The 25,231-nt window shown below is 36.3% G+C and overlaps 1 protein-coding gene across 45 annotated transcripts in view; it reads left to right on the top strand.

The window, feature by feature from the left end:
* CLASP2 (cytoplasmic linker associated protein 2) overlaps positions 1–25,231 on the top strand; it is a 153,414-nt gene that overhangs the window by 75,887 nt on the left and 52,296 nt on the right. For 17 of the 45 annotated variants that reach the window (XM_032459297.1, XM_032459299.1, XM_032459306.1 and 14 more), the window contains 10 exons: positions 2,601–2,671; positions 5,099–5,158; positions 6,231–6,308; positions 6,958–7,125; positions 9,388–9,443; positions 10,473–10,646; positions 18,632–18,655; positions 20,396–20,413; positions 22,568–22,669; positions 22,824–22,850. In XM_032459297.1, coding sequence (XP_032315188.1) covers positions 2,601–2,671; positions 5,099–5,158; positions 6,231–6,308; positions 6,958–7,125; positions 9,388–9,443; positions 10,473–10,646; positions 18,632–18,655; positions 20,396–20,413; positions 22,568–22,669; positions 22,824–22,850 — 778 coding nt within the window. The remainder of the gene's footprint in view (positions 1–2,600; positions 2,672–5,098; positions 5,159–6,230; positions 6,309–6,957; positions 7,126–9,387; positions 9,444–10,472; positions 10,647–18,631; positions 18,656–20,395; positions 20,414–22,567; positions 22,670–22,823; positions 22,851–25,231) is intronic. The other 28 variants (XM_032459324.1, XM_032459305.1, XM_032459315.1 and 25 more) reach the window with 3 other exon arrangements.

The raw sequence follows: 25,231 nt of genomic DNA on the forward strand, positions 1-25,231 counted from the left end.
TTAGTTTCATTGGTACCAGTGGCATTCCTTAATTTTTTCTAGTTCTTTAGTTTCTGTATTTATGTTTCTTAATTCCTTTCTTTAAATTGATATAACTTACCCCTTTTTTTTGTTTTTTCACCTTATTTTTGTGGTATATCCTTAGATAATTTGTCATAGTTTTTGTTATTTAATATTATAAGGCTTTTTCTGAGTTTGGCATTAGCAGCATTCAGTGATTTAGATTTACCATGTTCTCTCTATATTCTCAGTCTTTTAAAATTTCCATTTCAACTTTCTCTTTGAATTACCTAAGGATATTGTATGCATTTTCAGGTGGTTCTTTTGTGCTTATCACTTTATAATTTCATGACATTTTGATCAGAATATTTGGTTGTGTAATTTCTTCTTCAGTGAATAACCTGAATTTTGTTAGCATCCTAGTACATCATTAATTTATATAGGTAGTCTTTTCGAATTTGCAAAATATGGAATTTGTTTATAGAGTACTTCGCTCATCACTGAATCTAGCTTGATATTTACATTATTCAGATTCTTTATGGTCTCACTTTTTGAAAAGCTACTTTATTTGGCAAATTCTGATTCTAGTTTTTATCAACTTCTTTTTTCTAACAACTCTTGCTTTATGTACTTTAAGTATGGGGAAAGTTTTTGACTGTCACTGTCTTGAAATAGTATTTTCTCTTTCCTGTCTTTTCTGGGTTTTGTTCATTGTGCTTTCTTACCAGTTTCATTATTTTCTAAGACATTCCTTATTCTTTGTCAGTGTCAAGAATAAACCCTATTTTACTTCCCCTACCTTTTAAAAAGTATATAAAGTCTCCCTCACAGTTACAGATAATGCATCCAACCAAACTACTGTTTTCTGTAGTGGTTGCACCAATTTACATTCCCACCAACAGTGTGGGAGGATTCCCTTTTCTCTACACCCTCTCCAGCATTTATTTTTTATGGAATTTTTTTAATGATGACCATTCTGATTGGTGTGAGGTGATACTTCACTGTAGTTTTGATTTGCATTTCTCTGATAATTAGCCAAATCAGGTGTATTGTTGTTGTTTTACATTATTTCCTGTTTTCTGTATTTTATTTGTTTCCCACGGGACAGTTTATAAGTTGTTCTGACTTGGTGTTTGGTTGAATGTGTCATCTGTCATTGTGAGGGTCACTTTTTATTTTCCTTTTGTACAGCTCTCCCAAATATGGTGTAGCAGTAGTTAGGTTAGTCTCTCTCCCCATCCTTGTCACTGTGTTGGGTATGGGTTCATCACCGGTTGGTTTCAAGGAGCTTATGAGAAAGAGGAGGAGGATGGTAGGTGAGATCTCCTATGTGGTGTCTTGTGCCTAGGGAGACTCCTTGGACTTTAACTCCACAGTAATGTTTGGGAGGTGGGTTATTCTGGATGCCCAATGGCAGCAGGGCCACTGAGCCCTTCCATGCTGAATGTAACAGTTGACTGATATTCAGGTCAGCACTCTGTTGCATTATCCTCATCCTGAAAAACATCAGGTCTGTGGGTGGTTTTCCTCTAATTTTGGTTGAGTTAGTTGTGGCACACACTGCTGTGCCACTCACCTTCTCCTTTAGTGACTTGTTTCCCAATCCTGGAAGCACTGTTGGCAGGCAGTCTTTTGCTGCCAGCCTCTTTAAGGATTGCCTCAGCTTGCAGAGAGCTGCCTTTCCCAAGGTCTTGCCCTTTCTTGTTTATGGCCCACCGCCCACACCTGACTGATGTGGAAGTGTAAAGGTTTGGCCGTCTTAGACCAATTTGAGACTATTTTGAAGGGCCCTTTTTGCTCCAGAGCTCCCCAGTGGCTTTGAGCGAAGATATCCTTGGGCCATATCACAGATTGATTTCTTCCTCTACCCGCTCCTGCCTCCTTCTCCTCCCTCCCACAGGTGTTGATCCCAAGAGCATTTCTTAGTATCCTGAACGCTAAACTCCATCTCAGAGCCTGCTTCCTAGGTAACCCAGCCTGTTCCATTAGCTCAGAAGACAAATAAGTTCACTTAGGTTACTATTTTATTCTTATGACTATTACAAACTTTTTAGTGTTTGCTTCACTAAAGAACATAAAAATTACTAACAGAAATCAGAATACTATATATATACTAGACTTTACCTGAATTCTGGAGAGCTGTGGTTCAGCCAGAATGAAAGTTCAGTTAAAGTCACCATTTCCCAGTGCATTCCCAGTGGTTATGTAGATTCACTCTGAAAATCTGCTTTGGTGATATAGCAGTTACTGTCTTCTACCAGCAGTAGCCATGGTACTTCAGAAAATAAGAGAATACATGCCTGGTCCTTTTAGTGCCCCCTCCCCCAAAAGTCCCATTGTCCTAACAGTGTCCTGCAGTGAGACAATTAACTTGTCTCTGTTATTTAATATTACAACCATACCTACCCTTCTGAAACTATCGTTACTATTACTTTAATTTGGGAAAACTTTCTGACTGGTCTTAATTCTTTCAAAAACCTGACTTTGTGGTATTTTTGTCCTGTTCTCAGGTAACTAAATAGTTGAATGTAAGGCAAATAGAATAAGAGATTATGTGAAGTACACAGTATTTTTCAGCCTTCTCTAAATATCTTTTTCAGCATACTCACGTACCCAGACTTATACCTTTAATAACAAGCAATTGCACATCAAAGTCAGTTCCTGTAAGGAGGTAAGTTTTGAGGGAAAAATGTTTTTTAGTATAGCTTTATGTTGAATATTGCATTATGTTTAATTCTTAGTCAGGTGCAAACATTAGTTGCCATCAATTTCTTGACTTCTAGAAACCTTATTAAAATGTTTTATCTTATGTCACGTAAGAGAAAAGGAACAAAGTGATTATTATGACTACCTGTATTTTTCAGTTTTATCCAATTAAGCTTTGGTTTACTTGGGTCACTAATTGTTTGGTTTTCAGAGAGTATGGAATCTGGGGTCAGGCCTCACCTAGAGTCCTACAACTGCGACTGATTGATTGATGGTCCTACCTGGGGTGATTATTTAACTGCCCTGAACCTTGGTGTCTTCATATGTTAGTAGGGCTAATGGTATGGACCCCAGAGTTGTGAGGATTAAATGAGTTACGCACTAGTAGAATTGAGCATAGTGTTTGGCCCAGAGTATGCAGCCGTAACAGGTCAGTCAGTCAGAACTCCTCTCTCCTTATGGTTTCTACAATCTGTAATACCACCACTATCACCATCAACAATAAAGGCAGCAAAAGAAGCTTTGTGCACTTCGTGTTTAAGAAAATTGTAGAGAATGCTCTCCCTTTTTTATTTCATAAATGTGTTTGTTTAAGTACTTTGAATGTTAGGAAGAAGCTGAATAAGATATTACTATCTGTAAGTGATTTGGAGTGTTAGCGGAGGTTGCTTAATTACCTCTCTCTTATGTCAGGGGTTGGCAGGCAAACTGGTCGGATCTGTCCAACAATCTAGTTTTATACAGCCCACAAGCTGAGGCTGTTTCTTATATTTTTGAAGAGTGATTAAAAAGGTGAAAGGAAGAAAAATATGAGATGAGCCTATGTTGGTTTGCAAAGCCTGAAATATTTACTGCCTGGAATATTCACTGTCTGGCTCTTTACAGAAGAGGTTTACCAATCTCTGTCTTACATTGAAGAAAATGGTAATTGGAGAAATAGGAATGTGACAGAGAAGAGGAAGTCAGAAAAGGCATCATAAAATTACCTTGAAAATGGGGAGCTATTCAGTTCCTGTAAGGGAAGAGAGCAGGGCTGAACCTAAGCAGAAATGTAAGACTGTGCTGTGTGCATCAGATGGGCCACTGAGGCCGGAACACATGATGAGTGGAAGGTTTCAGTAGGAAAAGAAGCCGGCTGGAGGTTGGGAGGGTAGATTGAAGCCAGAGTATAGAGGGCTTTGAATATCAGGAAGAGAAATTTTGACATTGTTTATCATTTAACATTGTTCATTAGCAGTTTTTGGTGAGGAAGTAATGTCATCCACCCTGGTTTTTATTCCAGTTATGAACAGTGATTAAAAGGGACAATGAGAAGCATTGGTTTAATTAAGTAGGATTTCTTATAGCTCATGTAAGAGAGGCAGAGTCTGAACAAAAGCTGTATTATAGTTGATTAAGGGAGATTTTATTCAGTAAATAAATTCAAGAGATTTCAGGTATAGAAATGAGACTTGACAATGGGTATGGATAAGAGAGGTGATGTCGGTGCTTCAGGCTGTGACCTCAAGTCAGAATGCCAGGGTTTAAGTCCCAGCTCTGTCACTTCAGGCAAGTTAATTGAACCTCTGTATTTCTCGTTTCCTAATCTGCATCATATGGGCTACAAGAGTAGATTAGAGAGGGTAGGAAGTTAATCTGTCCTTTGGGTGTAGTGTGTAAGTTGACTTCACTGCCTATGTAGAGATGTCTGTGGGCTGGTTGACACTTTGACTTGTTGGCTGAAATGAAGAACCAGTGCTGGAGATAAAGGCCTAGATGTGAGAAGCATAGCTGATGATCAGAGCCAAGGGTACAGATGACATTGCCTAAGAAAGACTATAACAGGGGAGTGGACTGAGATCAGCACTAACCAGGTGAGCACCTATTTAGGGCAGGTGGAGGAAAAGTGTTAATAAAGGAAGAAAAACAGGCCAGAACTGTGTCATCATAGGCCAAGAAAGAAGAGAAGCTCAAGAATGAGACAGTTGAAGAATCAGAACGGAGGGCTCAGCAGAAACACACAAATACATATGTATTTAAGGAAACAAGTGTAGAAATGGAAGATCCGTCACATCTTTCTTGGTCACCATTATGTATCTTTGGTTTCTACTGCATAGCAGGTGTTTGATGAGTATCTTTTAAATTAAATGAAATTTGTTAAATGTTATGTTTGGACAAACATTTTAATTTAAAATTATGGGGAACCCTTAAGGTCATTTTGAGCTATACAGCATAGGAATAGTTGGAGCCTTAAAAGTAAGTTAAATATTTGACAGTAGAGATATCTAAAAACATGTCTTATACATTAATTCAGGGGGCAAGTGAAGTATTGCAGAAGAAAGTGTTAGTTATAAGTTCATGTAACTTAATATAATGTTATAATGTTTAGTTGTAATTAACTTTTATTTTTCAGGCGTTCATTTGAATTTTTAGATTTATTGTTACAGGAGTGGCAGACTCACTCATTGGAAAGGTATGCATCGATTTTCCCTCTCCCTCCACCCTCACCTCCCCATTGTCACCAACTTTTTAGAAATTGATGGTATTGATTTTGCATTATTTCTCATTTTGCTGTAAAGTTGTTTGTACTGGTTTTCCTTTAAAGCTGTGGTGCTCCTCTCGTACATTGCAGCTGTGATGTTCTGTGTGGGGTGAGTGAGGGGCTCTTAGGTAGAATGGGTTCTATAATGGGTTATATAAGATACTCCAGGTTAAACTGGGCACATATTTTTAGAAGTATCTCTTGTCACATGAAATAGGTTTCCTGAGGTGCGGTTAATTAAGTAATGAGTGATTTAAGATAGGAGAAAAAGGCACTTCCTTCCAGAGGAAAGAGACTAAAAGAGAGAGAGGGAGACTGGTTGGAAAGTTTCTCCACACTAGCTGTCAGGAGTCGTTGGTCAGGTATATATTGGGCAGTGTCTGATGAAGCTCAGACATGAACAAGAGGAAGTTGGAGGCAGCTAGTTGGTCACTGGCTGTTTGCATATCTGTATCTCTCATTAGTTTCAAGTTTGAAGCTTGGGATATACATGCATTTACATTGAACACATTGCTGATTTTTATGGAAATCATTAAATGTGTTTATAACCCACTTTTGAAAAATAGAATTTGTTGTTGAATACAGGCATGATGTAATTCCAGGTTTTCTTTAAGTTCTTTTGTGGCAGCTACCATTCAGTTTGGTTAGATCATAGCTTATCATACCACTAACAGGTCACTTTCTATATTGGTAAGTTAGTGAAGAACCACACGAAAGTTTTTCTTCACTCATGAAAGATTTTAAATTTGAGTACTATATATCTGGACTCCATGTAAAAATAATTATATTCAGCTTTATAATGTTTGACATGTCAGAAGGAATACATACATGAATGAAATGTGTGGGGTGGATTATTAAGAAATCTTGCAATCTTGCATTTGTTATTACATGCTATTTTTTGCCTCCCCTGCCCCTCTGTGATTGATGTGTAGCATATAGGCAGTATCACTTTTGGTGAAATACATAGTTTTACACATGAATCTAAAGATGTTTTATTTTACAGACATGCAGCCGTCTTGGTTGAAACTATTAAGAAGGGAATTCATGATGCTGATGCTGAGGCCAGAGTGGAGGCAAGAAAGTAAGTCGATAATGTATTTTTGTGACAATTTAAACATACTTCGGTCTTTTCTTTGACAGAAATTTTATTGGGAGAGTGAAAATATCAGAAATGTCCCAGGTATTCTTGATTAGCTCTTTAGTAAAACTGAGATTGGTTTTTCTCCGTTATATCTGTACTGGATGTCTTAACAGATCACTTAGCATTGTCGGTTGTATATTCATCAGTATTCCTATTCTGTCATCACATCCTCACCTTCGTTGTGAGCAGAACTAATTTATGGAGCGTGTATTATGTACCTGACACTGTGTCGGGCAGTTGGTTGTGTTATTTTCAAATCCTTAAAATGATCCCACAAATGTACTGTCTCCTTAGATTGGCAGCTGGTTTGGAGATTTGGGAGTTTACCCAAGGCCACACAAACTGTAAGGATTACAGGCAGGGTTTGAACTGAGATCTGCTTTTCTCAAAAGCCTGTATGTAGTCTTTCTACCAAAACTTGTTAAATTTAGAAAGTATTCACTTGATACATTGTGAATATGTTAAAAACCTATGGACTTAACAGCCTTCATTGTTCTTGAAAGTACACGTTACAGTTAATGTCTAGTCATGCAAAGTTACTACTTTAAGGTTTTTTTTTCTTTTTGTTATTTGTTCATTTGTTTTACAGGACGTATATGGGTCTGAGAAACCACTTTCCTGGTGAAGCTGAAACATTGTATAATTCCCTTGAGCCATCTTATCAGAAGAGTCTTCAGACTTACCTAAAGAGTTCTGGGAGTGTAGCATCTCTTCCACAATCAGACAGGTCCTCATCTAGCTCACAAGAAAGTCTCAAGTAAGGTCATGTAAATGATAATTACTGATTACTTTCTCTCTGCACTCCCCCCCTCCCCCACAGTTTCCTTAAGTTGTGTGGTTGAGTATCTGGCTGCTTTCACATATTCACACTGAATATACTTATTTTCTTTGGTCTGTTGTCAAAGGGTTGGATTACATACTTGTGTAACTTGTCTTTAGGTGAAGAGTTTAATGATTCAAGTTTTGTTTCTACATGTTCATGTTGTGAAGATTGGAAAGCACTAATTTATATACTTTTCTTAATACCCCCAAAACAGTTCATACAGTAAGTAGCTCATTTCTAGGGCAGTGTAGTGGAGGAATTATAACGGAGATTCAGAAGTCATCTTCAGAACCCTTACACAGAACTGTGTGACTGGTAAAAACTCCACTGTTTCCTTCCTCTCCTCTTGCACAGCTTAAGATTTCAGCAAATCCCTCAAGGGGGAAAACCACCTAGTATCTGTCTCAGTTCTCTGTAATCCACTCTCTTCATTATGTTGGCTACCTCGAACCCTGCTGCCCTGACAGCCTTACCCCAACTTTCTCTCTCTTTAGCCCTGAGAGATTGCTAAGATCTCTGATACCTTCTCTACTCCCAGGCAGTAGCTACAAGTATCTGCAGATTTCCCCAGGGAAGAGCAGCTCACAGAATGTGAGCTTACCTCTTTGTAATTCCTGTCTCTTTAAGACCTTTACCCTACGAAGATTGCTGGTTGCCTTGGAAACTCTCTGGTCCAGGACTGGGACCAGGGTGAGAAAGGGAGACACCTGGGGTGCAGAATTCAAGGAAGCACTCACAGAGTTTTGTGAGAGATGTAGCAAATAAAGTTCAGTGACTTGTAAGTTTTCAGAGTAGAAACAGATTTGGTTTGATTTCAATAAAAATTATTGTAAGAATAATTATCTAAACTTCTGTTTAAATTTGTGATAAATTCTTCACCTCAAATGAGCTTTGTTGCTTTTTTTCTTTACTTTTATTTACTGTACTCTAAAATATATATGAATCACTAGAAGATCTTGTTAAAATGTGGACTCTGATTCAGTAGATCTGGAATGGGACCTGAGATTTTGTGCTTTTTACACACTCATAGGTGATGTCATTGCTTTTTGTCCACAGACCATACTACAAGTAGCAAAGATCTAAATAAGATATTTTATCTTACTCAACTGTAACATCTCTAAGCATAAATGAAATCGGTGAGCTTGAAGTGGTCTGCCTCAACCAACTGGAGTAACAATTTTAGGGGACAGTTATAAAAATAATATAATACTGGGTTTATTAACCAACTATCAAATTTACCATTTGATAATAACTTTTTAAAAAATTGAAGTATAGTCAGTCACAATGTATCAATTTCTGATATATAGCATAATGTCTCAGTCATGGATATATATACATATATTTATTTTCATATTCTTTTTCATTAAAGGTTATTATAAGATATTGAGTATAGTTCCCTATGCTATACAGAAGAAATTTATTTTTTGATAATAACTTAAAGAATATTTTTCAATAGCCTGAGATTAACCTCTCTTCTCACATTTAAAATGTATAGATATATTTTCCAGATCCATCTTACCTACTTAGATGTATTATTTCTCTGTGGGCTGCAGAGTACCACTGTAATTAAAGATAAATAATCAGAAAAGATATTAAAGGAGATTCATTCTTTGAGATGATTGGAGCTATTTTGCTTTCTAATCATACATGTCATCCTCAGCAGTATCCCTAGCTTGGTTTCTGTTGCCCTGCGCAGTAATACTTCATAGCATTGTTGTAGATGATGTTATACCTACAGGGTAACTGCATGAGTTGCCAGTGGCCACAATCACTTTGACTTAGGTGAGAGAGGCTTTGGTTACACTGAATTCCCTATGTGCTAATAATAATACTACCTCTCTCTCCTTCTAAGTAAAATATCTCAGGATACAGGTGTTGGAGAGTACTGTTACTGAGTGCTCTATGGTGAGAGTAATGTAATGTGATGTGTGCTAAGGACCAGAGTGAACAAGAGCAACCTGGTCCCATTTTCTGTAGAGCTTACAGTCTTTATTCAGTGCTAGTTGTTTCATTTTTGCTTTATAGCTAATTTAAATACCATTGATAGGTGACAGCTGTTCCAAAGTGACTTGTAAAAGGGAAATTGAAATGAGAAGTACTTCTCAACTTTCAGAAAACTCAGTAGTATTTCATTAATTGTCATCAGAGGAGTGATAAATTACATCTTCTTACTAACTATTTCTTTTTACCTTGCAGTCGCCCTTTTTCTTCCAAATGGTCTACAGCAAACCCATCAGCTGTGGCTGGAAGAGGTAAATTGCCTTTTTAAGTAAGAGTCATAGTATATTTTACTTACTAAATAAAGTAAAAGTTACTATGTGAAAAGATACTATCACTGTGGGTCACATCAAGAGTTTAAAACATTTTAACAGTTATACTTTACAATTTTTAAAAGCACATTAGAACAGTTTAAAAGCTAAACAGTTAAAAGTAGGAGCTTTTAAACTGTTTTAATGTGACCCACAGTGAGAAATCATTTTACCCAGTAACCCAATATGATACATATACACTGAACCTGTGGTTGTTTACATATACTACATATAATAGGTACAGTGTAGTGTATACAGCTGTATACATACAGTATACATATACTGTGTAGTATATTGTATACAAGTGTACACATATAGTATAAGCTGGAGTTCCAGGACGCCTGCTTCCCCTTACTTGTGATGTGCACTTTGTTTTCTGTTGGGTTTCATTTCTTTAAAATGCTGTCATGACCCACTCAGTTGATTTCACAGCCTATTAATGGGTCATCACTCATAGTTTAAGTTAAAACTCCTCATTTTTAAAACTGAAAAACTAAGGCCAGGAATTTAGTGACTTAATTTGCATTGTCTAAGAGTGGCAGAACCTGCATTATTTTCTGAATAATCCTACTCCCAGCCTAGTTCTCCCTGCATTATTCTCATAGATAAAAAAAATTTTACCACTGTCATCTATTTATTTTGTATAGTGCCTCATTTTCATGTCATAAACATCATCTCTTCATCTACAGAACAGTCCTATGAATTTTACAGTGTGTAGTTATTTTCCCATTTTATGGAGGGGAAAATGAGGCAGAGAAATATTGAGAAAACTGTCCAAGAAGATTTAGTTGTGACAGCATTGAAACGAAGGCATTCTGTTTTTAAAATACTATGAAGTACTTTCTCTAGTATCCATTTGTCTACTACTTCCCTTTTGACCATTTGTCATCATGGATAGTGGTTTCAAGTTTATATAATTTTTATACTGTTTGCAGTGTTTTATATAAGTTACCTTTGCTTTGTGTTCCACAGTATCAGCGGGCAGCAGCAAAGCCAGTTCCCTTCCAGGAAGCCTACAGCGTTCCCGAAGTGACATTGATGTGAACGCTGCTGCTGGCGCCAAGGCACATCATGCTGCTGGGCAGGCAGTGCGAAGTGGGCGGTTAGGTGCAGGGGCCCTGAATGCAGGTTCCTATGCATCACTAGGTAAGACAGCTGCTTGTGGAAAATGGTACAGTGTTTTTTCCGTGGTCTCAGTGAACCATCATCAGTTTCAGTGAATGATGATGGTGATATTTTTATCATTTCTAATTCGTTCTTGCTAGCCAAGGATAGTCCATATGTTTTAATGATTCTGTACTTGGAATGTCATTCGCAGGTATCTAAACTCCCTTGTTTCCACTTTTTTCCCTGTTGTCCTCCTCATCATCTTAATCAAAGGACAATTCTGGATTCCATGATTAGCCTGTGGTACTCCCACAGTTCTTCACTGCTGCCACATCCAGCTTCTGATTCCTAAGGGAGTTTGGGCAGGGCATTGGTCTTGTCCCCAGCTTTCTGTTCTCTTTCTCCTACCTCTGTTCCTTGACCAAGAAGTTAAAGCCTTTTGGGGATCTGGGAAAACTGCAAAGCTTAATCATAGTCAAAGCCTAAACATAACATTCCCAAAATTATTCAGAGTTTTTTTATATCCATCAACCTTAAAAGTTTGAGGTTAGTTATCCATATTACTTATCTCTGTTTTGTGCTTCATTTTTCTTTCTCTTGGGTACTACTGGTGGAACAGTAGGCAGGCAGATACATCATTGGAACACAGTAAGAAGTGCAAAAATTCTAGGTATGAACATAGCACATGATAAATAAAGTTGGCTCAGCTGCATTGAGGAAAGGATAAGTTACTCAGAAAGTGGTGTTGAGACATGTGGCTTACAATCTGGTACAAAATCAAGTTAGAACCATATTCCACACCATATAAAAATGTATTCCAGATGGCTAAAAAGTAGACCAAAAACACAAAGCAACTTGATGAAAGCATAGTAGCTGAGTATTCATCTAATCTCAGGTTGGAGAAGGAATTCTTAAGCATAAAAGCCAAAAAACATAAGGGAAAAGTCCCTCAGATTGAAATCTTAAGTGTGAAACTATAAAATCAAGTGGCTGAAAACTAAAAGGTTAAAAAGGTTTTGCTGCATATTTCAAGAAAAGCTAAAATATCAGGAAGTATTTTTATGTCTATGAACAAACAGATGAGTTTATTTTATAGGAAAAATTATACATATATCACAAAAAGCATACTTCAGAATTGTCCCCAGAACATCAGATGTTGAATCTCAGTTGTAATCAAACAAATGCAAATTGAAAGACCAGTAAATATAACATGAAAGTTAATGTTAATATTAACTTAATGGTTAATACCAATAAGTTGATAACAATAGTTACCAACTATTGATAAAGAATGTGGTTAAAAAGTGCTGGTGTCAGGTAATCATGGAACACTTTATCTAAGAGGCATTTTAGTAATACCCATGAAGCTTTTTAAAAATGTTCAGAGTTTTGAGCCAGTAATCCAGTGTTTCTATATAATTGTATCAAGAAATTTTTAAAATATTACATTTTTCTATTAATAGATGTTATTAGATTCAAATCCTTGATGTGTAGCAATGGGGGAATGATTAAGTTATGGTATAATTCTTATATATACTCTGCAGCCATTAACAAGTTATATTTTTAGGAAAGATCAAATGATACGGTGTACCAATGTGTGATGATTTCAGCATTTGGTATGAAATCATGCATATATAAAGGACTGGACAAAGATGTCAACAGTGGGTTAATTAGTGCTTTTAATTTTTTTTAATTTATATAATTTATTGAGGTGAAATTCATAATCTAAAAACTAACCATTTTAAAATGAACAGTTCAGTGGCATTCAGTATATTCATAGTGTTGTGCAAGCACCACTTCTTTCTGGTTCTAAAACATTCATATCACCCAAAATAAAACCTCTTACACATTACAATGCTTTTAATTTTTTATAAAACTTTTCTGTATTAGAAACATTACCCTACTAGGAATGCAGCGTTATTTCAGTATAATGAAAATCACTCAGTATAATTTACCATATTAATAGAATAAAGGGCAAGAGTCAGATGATCACCTCAATAGATAGAGAAAAGGCATTTGACAAGTTACAACACCATTTCATGTTAAAAAAAACAATACTCAACAGACTAAGGATAGAAGAGAACTTTCTGAACCTGATAAAGAACATCTATGAAAAATCCTCAGCTAGTGTATACATAATGATGAAAGACTGGATGCTTTCCCCCCAAATCAGAAACAAGATAAGGATGTCCACTCTTGTCCTTCCTAGTCACATTATCATGGAGGTTCTAGCCAGGTCAGTTAGGCAAGAAAAAGAAATAAAAGGTATCCAGATCGGGAAAGAAGTAAAACTGTTTGCAGAAAACTTAATCATATATATAGAAAATCCTAAGGAATTAACAAAGAAACTATTAGAGATTATTAACAAGTTCATCAGGGTTACAGAAGGCAAGATCAGTTTACAGAAATCAATTGTATTTCTAAGTGCTAGCAATGAACAATCAGAAAATGAAAGTAAGAAAACAATTCCAGTCACAATAGTATCAAAAAGAATAAAATACTTAGGAATCAATGTAACAAAAGAAGTATTAAGACTTCTCTAGGAAAAACCACTCTGGTTTTTCTCCTTTACTCTCACACACATGATGCTGCTGACACCAGATGTGTGGCTTTTTCACACCAAGCAATTTTCTGACAATAGCTGGGTGTCCTAAAATTCAATTCAATTCTGACACTAACCATAGTTAGCACCCACCTCCCAAGTTTAGAGTTCAGTCTGTTAAGACTCTCCATCCTCACTTCGGACATCAGTTACAAGTCCAGGTTGTTACCTGTGTTTCTGACCAACTGGCTATAAATCAGAGGGTTCCTAGCCCCGCTCCTTGGGGTCAATTAATTTGCTAGAACTTTGCTAGAACTGCTAATTCACAGAACTTGAGAAAACTGTCCACTTACAGATTACTGGTTTATTACAAAGGGTATTAAAGAGTATGAAAGAACAGCCAGATGAAGAAATACAGGGGGCAAGGTCCAGAAGGGTCCCAAGCCCAAGAGCTTCTGTTCCTGTGGAGTTGGAGTGTGCCACCCTTCCAGCGTGTGGGTGTGTTCAACAACCCCGAAACTCTCTGAATCTTGTACTTCTGGTGTTTCTGCCGAGGCTTTATCACGTAGTTATAATTTCATTAACTCAATCTCCAACCCCACTCCCCTTCCCAGAGAATGGGAGATGGGGCTAAAAATTCCAGGTTTCTAATCATGGTTTCATCTTTCTGGTGACCACCCCCCATTCTGAAGCTGTCCTGGAGCCCACCAGGAATGACCTCATTAGGCCCAGAACACTCCTGTCACCCAGGAAGTTCCAGGGGATTTAGGAGCTCTGTCAGGTACCAAGGTCAAAGGGCAAATATCAGAGCAAGAGGTACTCCTAGTGCTCTTATCACTTAAGAAATCAATCGGGATTTTAGGAGGTCTGTGCCAGGAACTGGAGGTGTATATATGTTTTATTTCACACTTGTACCCTGAAAACTACAACACATTGTTAAAAGAAATGAAAGAAGATCTAAATAAATGGAAAGACACCCAGGTTCTTTAAAGACATACATTATTAAGATAGGAAATTGACCTACAGTTTCAATGTAATCCCTTTCAAAAGTCCAGCTACCTTTTTATAGAAATTGGCAAACTGGTCCTAAAATCCATATGCAAATGCAAAGGACCCAGAATAGAAGAAGGAATCATGAAAAAGAAGAACAAACTTGATGGACTCAGATTTCCCAATTTCAAAACAGAACTTCAAAGCTACAGTAATTAAATCTAGGTGGTACTGGCATAAAGACAGACATATAGACCAGTGTAATAGAATTGAGAGTCCAGATATAAACCCATATATTTATGATCAGTTGATTTTCAACAAGGATGCCAAGACGATGCAGTAGGGAAAGAATTGTTTTCAACAGATGATAATGGAGCAACTGGAACAGCCACATGCCAAGAAATCAGTTTGGACCCTACCTCATACCATACCCCCAAAATTAACTCAAAATGGATCAAAGACCCAAATCTAAGAAAAAAATCCATAAAACTCTTTTTTTTTTTTTTACTTTTTTTTTATTGAGTTATAGTCATTTCATAAAACTCTTGAAGAAAACACAGGTATAAATCTTTGTGACCTTGAATGAGGCAGTATTTTTTTAGATAATACACCAAACACTCAAGCAACCAAAGAAAAGCTAGATAAATTGGACCTCATCAAAATTAAAAACTGTGCTTCAAAAGGCGCCATCAAATAAAGTGAAAAGGCAACACATAAAATGAGAGAGAACATTTGCAAATCACATATCTGATTAGGGACTTATATCTCAAATATATAAAAGAACTCTTATAACTTAGTGAATAAGAGGACATTTGATTTAAAGATAGGCAAAGGATTTGAATAGACATTTCTCTAAAGACAATATATAAATTGCCAATGGAAGCACATGAAAAGATGCTCAAAATCATTAGTCACCAGGGAAATGCAAATCAAAAGCACAGTGAGATACCTCACACCCACCAGGATGGCTGTTATCAAAAAGATGGATGGTAACAGATGCTGGCAAGGTTACGGGGGAATTGAAACCCTCATACACTGCTGGAGGAGTGTGACTGGAGCCACTATGGGAACAGTTTGACAGTTTCTCAAAAGGCAAAACATAGTTACCATGTGACCCAGCAGTTCCTCTCCTAGCTGTGTACCCAAGACATATGACACATATGTTCTCATAAGAACATGTACATGAATGTTCATAGCAATGTTATTCATAATAGCCAAAAAGTGGAAACAACCCAAATGTACATCAACTGGTGAATGGTTAAACAGGTGTGTGCATACGGTGGAATGGAGTATTCCTCAGCCGTAAAGAAGAGAACATTACATAAAAATGAAGTACTAATGCTTGCCATGAGGTGGGTGGGCCTTGAAAACATTATTAAAGTTAGACACAAACAGCCGCATATTGTATGATTTCATTTATATGAAATGTGTAGAATAGGTGAAGCCACAAGAAACAAAGTAAATTAGTAGTTTGTGTTCTGCCAGGGATTGGGAGTCGGGGGAACGGGATGACATCACTGGGTACAAGATTTCTTTTGGGGGCAATGGAAATGTTCTGGAATTAGCTATTTATGTGGGTTGTGCAATCTTGTGAGTATATTAAAAACACTGAGTTGTATACTATAAAAGAGTGGATTTTATGGTGCATGAAATATACTTAGATTTTTTTAAGTGGGGGAAAAAAAGGAAAACAGATAAAAATAAAACTTATTGATCCTGAGTCTTAAAAATAAAATATTGTGTTTAATATCTGTTATTTTTTAGTACCAGAAGAAATACTGAATTTAATATGTTCTAATATGAACTACAAAGCCATTTGTAGCCTTTTTTTCCCCGTCATGAGAAAGCCGTAACAGTATCTTGAGATTGACTTAATTTGTTTCTTTTGGTTATTTAAGATTTGATTGGCATGTTTGCTTCAATACAGAAGGGCAAGGTGTCCCTCTGTCCTCTTTCTTCATCTAGCCCAGGTTCAGACTCAGGAGCAATAATACTAGCCTGCTGCTCTTTCCAGGGCTTAGATGATAGATTTTCTCATTCTACTTCTATGTCTTCTTCTGTTTGTTTCTCTTTCTCTCTTTCTCCCTCTCTCCTTCTCTCCTTCCCTCCCTCCCTGTCTATCTCTCTTTCTGTCCATCTCTCTTTCTGTCCACCTCCCAACTTTCTTATACAGATGTGACATACGTGTTCTTTGTTTTCTTCTACTTTGAGCCTTGCTTATCATGGCTGAACATTTATGGATCCAGAGATACATGCTTATGTATTCAGAGTCTGTCAGTCTATTGGTAGGGTGCTAAAGGATAAGCAGCTAAAAGGTTTTTGACTTTTATGCATTTTGAGTTTGTAGTCTCTGAGACATGAAACTAGAGGTATTCCAGAGGCACAGTGGTATAGTGAGAAAGAGATACGTATAGTAGCATTGTGATATAGTGGCATAGAACTCAGGGGAGAGATCTGTGCTTGAGAGTAGATTTGGAAGTCATTAGAGAATTGTTTTTACTGTAATCTTTCAGTATTAAAACTGAATACATTACTTAAAGCAGTTGCCACTGAGTTTTTCCTCCATTGAACTACTGAGTCCTTTGGCAGCAGGGATATCATGAGTTTACCCTTTAAAACTTTATCCTAAAGAGGAAGCTTGGTGTGATGAGAGACAGGAATTAGTGTTAAGGAAACCTTGGTACAGCTATGCATATTTAGGAATATTTGTTCTCAACAGCTAGGCATGCTTAAATGGAAATGAAAATAAGTGGTTTCAGTGGTGTCATGTGGACAGAAACCAGAGATATCAGTTGATTACAGAAGAAATTGGGAGGAGAATCTGTGTAAATTACTCCTATGCTTAACAGTCAAGAAGAGATGAAAGAACATTGTAGGAATTATCTGTAGTTAAAGGTTAATGAACTTTTTGTTTTTTAAGGTTGGAGGAGTTAAATATGTTTCTATCCCAAGGTAGTAGAGTCAGTGGAGAAGGGAAAATTTAAAATGCTAGAATGAGAGGAAATAGTTTATGGCCAGAGTTCGTGAGAGGCATGAGGAATGGGATGTACAGAGTATAGCTGGGGAGGTAGCTTTGGATATGGATGGGTCATCAATTTCACTGAGGTAGAAGGGATGGAGATAAAGGAGGTAGATTCAGATCTATTTTGGCTGGGTTGGCATTGAGACATGTCATCAGGAGGTTGTTGTGACTTCCTGAGGAGTCAGAGTCAGGATCATGTGTTAATAAAAAGGGCATCGGAGAGGGGCCTTGAGGTTTAGAACAGCCTTTGAAGGGGCACAAGAGGAGGAGCACTCTTCAGGGCTTCCTGCTGCAACCCACCCACACGTTTGGAGACTCGCCAGAAGAACTAGCAGGACTCAGCTGTACTCATGGCTGAGGTTTTTATAGCAGAAGGACACAGCAGGATCAGCAAGGGAAACGACCCATCGGGTAGTCTGGAGGTTCACACACAGGCTTGCAAAGTCATCCCTCCTAAAGGTGAAAATGAAGGACTACACAGAACATGCTTCTTCCTCCTGCAATGAATGCAGAGCCTGTGCGCAATGTTTCTGCGCAGAAAAGCTCACTTAAGACTCTGAGTCCAGGGTGAAGGAGGGTAGAAAGGAGGTAGTTATGTCGGCACCCTGCCACACAACCAGCCACAACTACCAGAATTCCATACTCGGAAAAAGATAGCAGGTGTTCACCATAAGTCACAGTGTTTGCAAAGTGGTCTAGGCAAGTTGGTATAGTAGCATTTAATACTCCCCTCCCCCCTGCCCACAACACACACACTCACACACACACAATAACCTTATCTTTGATATAAGCAGGATCCAAAACTAAATTCCAAAGGCCAGCCAAGAGCCAGCCCCATAGGTAGGTTCTTCTTAAGAGTGACATCAAGCCTGGTAGGTTAACACTTTTCGCACAGTCACTAAGGCCAAGCCTTATAATGACCCCAGTTTCTAGTAGTGCCAGTATGCATGACTTTGTGATTTTATAATTTTCTTTATTGAGGCACCTACAGCAGTGGGGTAGAGAAATTGAGTTGTTAGATTTATCCAGATTTCAGGTCTTCCAGGGACTGAAAGTATTAAGAGTGGGGTGGGGAAGCAACAAGGCAGCAGACAGGATAGTGATGAGAGAGCTAATTTGAGGGTGTCCTCTTGCCTACAGAGGAGGCAAGGCAGGGTGACTCTTAGATTAGGAAAAACTCCACAGACTCAAGCTTGGGTGTACCTGATGGGGCAGGGTCCAAGATTGGGACCTGGACTTCTCTACCTTCCCTAGGCTGCTGAAAATCAGACTCATCAATTCAGTTCTTTTTTTTTTTTTTTTTTTTTTTGGTCTTGTTTAGCTTCCTAGTATGTTGTAGGTGAAAACAGACTTCATATATATGTCTGTGCTATGAATTCTGTCTTCTTAAAAATAATGTTTTCTAGGGATAATAATTTTTTTTTCTAATATAACTAAGTTTTCTTCTGTTCTTTGCTTGCTCTTTCATCAAAGAGGATACTTCTGACAAAATGGATGGTAAGAACTTCCTTTTCTAATTCTACTGCTGAAACTTTTTGTGGCTCTTGGATTCAGTGTAATATCTTTGTTCATTCTCTTTGTTTCTGAAAATAAACTGCTTATTTAATAGCAGCAGTCTTAATGTGAAAATGGCTGCATAATTCTCTGAATTTTGGGTTAAGCATCTCTGTTTTTGGGTTTTCCAGTTTACTCAAGTGTTAGGTTGCTGTTTGTTGTAAGTAGAGTCAATTAACTTAAATATTTTTACCTGAGCTTTTAGAATATTCTTGATTTCTTAAGTCTGTCTCTGAAATACTAGATTCAGAAGAATGGAAAAGAATCTCATAAGTCATTTGATTCAGCTCTCTAGTTTACCAGCTGATAACAGAGAGAGACAAATGACATGTTTTACAGATTCATATGGTTATTTATGAAAATGAAATGCAAGTTGCAGATGCTGTTTTTTTAAGCTTTAAATGAACATTTAATCAAAATTGAACTTACTTTAAGCTTTGCCTTTTTAATTCAGTATTTAGTTTATCTAGTTGCTTCATCCAATATGGTATTTTTTATCTGTATGGTATTTTTGGTCTAATGTTAGACCACATATTACTCACACTTTGCCTTCACTGCATCAGGTACTATAATGTTGAGCTTTTTTTTTAAGAACTTGTGAGAAGATCCTGAACCTGTAAGTCATAGTATGTGATGTAGGGAGAATGGAAAACTGTACGTTTTTCTGTCAGTTATTACGTAAACTCTGAAATTGGTGTATCTTCCTTTCTGATGAAATGGAAGATTTATTTAATCTTGGGTTAGGCAATGAGTGTTACTTATAATGAGTCTCTGTGCTTCTCTGTATATTTAGTGTATTTCATAAAGTTAAGAAATTATTAAATGAAATAAAGCCCATCAAGGAATAGTTTTTATATTTCAGACCTGTTCGATATCACTTCTAACACTGAGATTCTGGATCATTCAAAGACAGATTATTCTCATTTTCCAGATAAAAATTTTTTCTTGTTTGGGTCAGAAACATCAGCCTATTTGAAGAATCACCTTTGTTACATTTTTTGTGACTCTCACTGATGTTTAATTTAATCCTGTGTTTTTAAAACATCGAACATACACACACACACACACACGTTATTGCTTTTATAGTAATAGTGAGTTAAGACATTTATACTTGATTATTTTTGCCAGTTTCCACTGATATCTGAGAGAACACATATGATTTTGAATATTGATGGATCAATAGATCTTTGTAATGCTTTGATGAAAATGCTGGGTTAATGAGGCCTGGGTCATGCATTTGGTTCCTGGTTTGTCATTTAGATTTTCTAAACTACCATCTGGAAATGCGCAGAAAGTATTACACTGAAGAGAGCTGTAAAAATCTTCATTTGAGGAGTCATGACAGAGTTGCATCTTGAGTGATTAATTTCTCTAATTTTTTTTCACTACTTAAAATCTGAAGTATGAAATACAACATATAAAAATCTTTGTTATAGAATTTTGCTATTTTCAGTTGTCTAGTTTTAACCTTTTTGGGTGCTGTGGGTCATTAGGTTACCTCAAATTTTGTTTTACCTCAAAATGAACCTTTTAAAAGTTAATTTAAGGCTATGAGACTAGAAGATATTTTTTCTTTTTGCCCTTTTGTTTTCGTCTTGGGTGGGAGATGCAAGGAAGTTCTTATCATTAGCATTGGCAGATTTTGTTGAAATGTTATTTTATTGTTTTATTTCTCTTATTTAGGAACAGCATCTGAAGATGGTAAGAATTATACATTTTGCTAGTAACACAAGTATCTCTACATTAATATTTTCGTTAGTAGGAATTAAATATTTGAAACTAAAATAGGCTAATTTCTTTGCAAATCTGTATAATTTGCCAGCTGTGGTAGCTTCTCCATTTTATGTTTGGTTGTGTTATTTATACATGTGGGTTATTTTTGTTTTTTTAATCCTTCATCCTGGAGTTTTGCTTTATATCTTGGATCATCTCATGCTGGAAAAACGTAATTGCTCAATGTGTTTAATAATGTCTAATATAAAATTAGTACGTAGGGTTTTTTTCCTGTAAACATTAATGCTTTTGTTTTGTGTTTCTATTTTTTAATTTATGCCAATTCATTTATACTTTGGGAGAGCATGCACCATTGCTTTATCATTGGAGTTTAAATGTCATTGGCATTTAAATGCACTTATTTAGTCAGGTTTTAAATGTATCTTTGATTTTGAATCAGTGACTGGGGAATTGCGTATATGATTTGCACTTGGGATTAGAAAAAACTCGCTAGATAAAATATTTTATTTTACTGAGCCAGTTTACCTTTAAAAATTATTATTTATTACTTTTGTATTTGTAGAAAGAAAAAAAAATCCCATTTTTATATTTATCCTGCCTAAAGGCTGTATTATTTAAACCTCTGATATGAAATTTTTTTTTTCTTGGAAGTTTTACATGGATGACATTTTCTTGCGATACAAAACCAACTAGATTTAACATTTTGAAGGTCTCATATTTACTCTGATATATTTGAAATGTTTTTGTATTTTAAGTTTTAAATTAGAGTACTCTATAAAAATGGTTTCTGGCACTGTGGCATTGTAGTTTAGAATGGTAGTATCAAAATCTTTAATTTATCCTAATTACTTTGTTGGGTACATTCTCCATTTCAAAAAGAAGAATTCTGTCTGTTTTACTTCTTATTCAAGAGAACTTTGTGTCCTGCTCTAAACAGACTCTGTAGAAGGGTAGAAGTCCTGAACTGTGGGCTCACTGGGGGCCTGGAGGAAGTTGATAGAATGCTAGCACTCTGCCAGCTAGACTTCTCATTTTGCTTCTGTTTTATTTTTTGTTCTTAATTATTCTCTTATCTTCCCTCACTCGTTTCTTGATTTTGTAATTTCTTCTTACTCTTCGGTATATTTCTTCATATTTTATATGGCTGTATGAGGCTAGCCTTTATATTGTGATTGCCCTACACTTTGCCCCTTTTAACTGGAAAGGATTCTGAGCCCTTTGTGATGAAGTTTGGTCTTGGTTCTGATTTGATAGCGGTTGAGACTGTTGCTTGAGAACACTAAAGTAGCTGCTAGTAATATACTTTGGTTTTTTTCTAAAGACAGTTTGTTTAAGCACTTTGACAAGCATTGTCTCCTTTTGTTCAGGAGCTCTAGAAACAGGTCTTTGTGACTTGGTTTCGTGGAGGGGCATGAGGTAGTGGTAGAGAAGAAAGGAATGGAGTGTGAAGCTAAAGAAGGAAATGCATGCAGAAAAGTGCCAGTTCTGTGATTGGTATTTCTTCAAATAATTTTGTCATTATAATTATTTTGTTGGCTAAGGAAAGAGAATAGTAAACTTGTCCGTGTACATCTGTAGTAATCTGATGTTTAGTCCAGGATGAAAAGATGAGATATTTTACCTCATATTGTATCTTCTCCCTAATCCCTTTGGAAGTACATTGTCAGTCAAAAAGATTGTATGGGTTGTTGTTTCTAAGATTAGGCTTATATTTTAAACTGTAGGCTGGATTTGAGAGTAAATTAAATTTCATGAAAACTGAAATTTTAGAATTGGAACTACCAACTAAGAGCAAGTGCATGCCTGTGGTAATTACCGTATTTATAATTCTACTTTAGTGGACTAATTATATCAAACTAAGAATGGAGATCTTTTAGTTTGACTTTATTCTTACCCTTAAAGGAAAGTTAGCTTATAGGGTGACACATAAAAAGCAGTATGTATTTTTTTTTTTAATTTTAAGGCAACTATAATCTGTAAGTGAAGATTATACATTATTACAGAATTTAACAATACTTAAAAAACACACCCAATTAGAAAATTATAGTGAGATCTTTTCTTCATTACTTGATATTATTATGGGAAAATGTCTTTAATTATGTTAATAATTTTATTCTTTAGGCCGAGTGAGAGCAAAACTTTCAGCGCCACTTGCTGGTATGGGAAATGCGAAGACAGATTCCAGAGGAAGAAGTCGAACAAAAATGGTGTCTCAGTCACAGCGTACGTATGGCCTATCATTTCTCCTGTACTTCTAAGTTGTTAGGGAAAGTGTGTTACTTGTGCGTTACTGTATCAGGAGCTTGACCAGTGGAAAAAGACAAAGCTAATTTCAAAAAAGACAAGCCACATACTGAGTTCTTGTTCTGTGCTTTAGGTTCATCATCACCTGACAAAAATGAAGGTATCTTTTTTTCAATGTTTTGGGTCAGTTGTTGTGCATGTTTTGGAATTTTTGGAGTGGGTGTTGTCTTGTCTTTGGTGTGTTATTAGGGCTGCATCATTGATATTTGCCACTTAGACAGAAAAACTTCATCTGCTGTAGAAACTTTTGCATGGAGATATTTTTAATAGCACAAATCTTTTAGCATTAAGGTTTTCACAGTCTACTCAGAAACTTGCAAATGTGGAAAATTGTGCTTTTTAGGGGCCAAATAATTGCCATAGATAAACATCAAATCTGGTTGCATCTAGCTAATGCTATTCAAGGACAGATATGTGATATCTTTGTATCCTCACAAAAATCTGTTAGAGTATAGTTAGCATTTTTGGCAGGTATTGATTCATAGAGAATAAACATAAATGGAAGTGACAAGTTGTGTTATATTTATTGTTAAATTTAAGACGTGTATTTTTGCAATTTTATTGGAAGCTGACTTTCTCGTAAGCACAATTATTAAAAAGCACAATTTTGGAGCCTAGGTAAAATGAATGATCCATTCCTATATGTTCCAGAATAATACATACACTTATGGCATAATTAATTTAAAAGAGTTTGTTCCCATTCCTTCTTTATCAAGAGATTTTCATTAGCACTTATCTCTTAAAACAGGAATTCTTTTCTAGGGAGGTAATTGTCTATATACTTGGCCATTTTGGAAAGAATTAGATGTAGGTATTTTCCGCTGTTGTTTAGGTGATTTATCAGGATACAGACACCCTGCTTGTCTGTTTTTTAACTTGATTCCTGAATCTTGGAATCAGGGGAAAGAGCTGGGCTTAGAGAATGCTAGGGTGGTGATTAGATACAGTCACCCTGGCAGATTCTCTTCTTTCCAAAGTCAAAAATCCCAGGCAGAGTATTGATGAGAGCACTCAACAGGAGTCCTAAAAATAAGCAGAAATGCTCAGTAAAATTGATTTGCAAATTGAGGATTATTTACAAATGGGAAAAATGGCAAATGCTCTCTGGATAAAAGGACTCTTCTCCCAACCAAATTAGGAATAGATCATATCACGTTCTTCCTTGATCATGTGTGTTTTTAGAGTAAGTGTTTAAAGTAACTTAATCTTCAGTGGTGTAGCGTAGTAGTTTAGAGCCTTGCTACTCCAAATGTGGTACCCAGACCAGCCTCAGCATCACCTGGGAAATGCACAATCTCATGCCACCGCAGATCTACTGAATTCAGTCTTTAACAGATCACTAAGTGAATTATGTTACAATAAGGTCTGAAAAGTACTGATTTATTTAGATCATAGGCTCTGGAGCCATACTGCCCAGATTTGAATCTTGGCTCTGCCAGGTTATTTAAAATTGCTGCATTCCTGTATACTTCTTCTATAACCAGTAAAATGAAGAGGATAATCTTACAGGATTATTGTGAAGATGAGATTATATGTATTTGCCTAAGCCCAGAGTACATGCTACATATTTTAGCTGATAAAATTGTTCTCCTTGTTATTCTTAATCTAATGTCAACTGGATTTTATACTCCTGTTGTATACTTCTCTGAACCTTGTTATTCTTAAGGCCTTCAGGAAATAAAATAATGGTGAAGTTAGGAAATTTGAAGCATAAAGAAAAATAAAGGTAGCAACCAAAAACTGTATCCAGTATCTTAAGAATAAAACTTAATTTTATGTGAGATATTTTATTTAGTTCTCTTCTAAAGTAATACTAAGACTGAACTCTTGGCAGAGATTCAAAGTAATTTGTGTATGGGTTTTTAGTATGTTACTTAAGAACCTCCCTTTTAATTGCATTATAACTACTGATCACTTCAAGAGAATATAGAATAATTTTTTTTACATTTGGTTTTTCACTTTGGAACCCAATCTACAGTACTTCAAATCCTCTTCTAGAGCATGAGAATATGATAGGCTTTTTAGATCTAGTAGAATGTTAAGATCAAAAGACCTTCCCACTAAAAAACTTACTAAACTTTTATATCATATTGGTGAGGTTTTTGTTCATTTGCTTGCTTATTTACTTGAGTGACTGTTTGTTCCATTTCGAATTCTTTTGAAAAAAGATATCGTGGCCCTGTATAATTTGATGCAAGTTTCTTTACAACATTTTTGCATAGAAATTTTGCTGTGATCTCCATCTTCACTTTGTTGTGAAGTAATTCATTAGGGTTTGCATGGTCTTACCATATTTTTATATCACCATTTAGGGGGGAAAAAATCTCTTGGGTCAAAGCAGGTGTGTTCTGATGGCTAACCAAAATCAATAAAAGCAGACCCAATGGAGAGACTTCCAGATTTGTATTTATATAAGGATTATGTCTTTTGTTGTTGGTAGTGACTGATTATGTACAAATGATTGTACAGCCTGTCAGAAAT

This window comes from Camelus ferus, chromosome 17 (genome assembly GCF_009834535.1).
Source record: "Camelus ferus isolate YT-003-E chromosome 17, BCGSAC_Cfer_1.0, whole genome shotgun sequence".
NCBI classification, from domain to species: Eukaryota; Metazoa; Chordata; class Mammalia; order Artiodactyla; family Camelidae; genus Camelus; species Camelus ferus.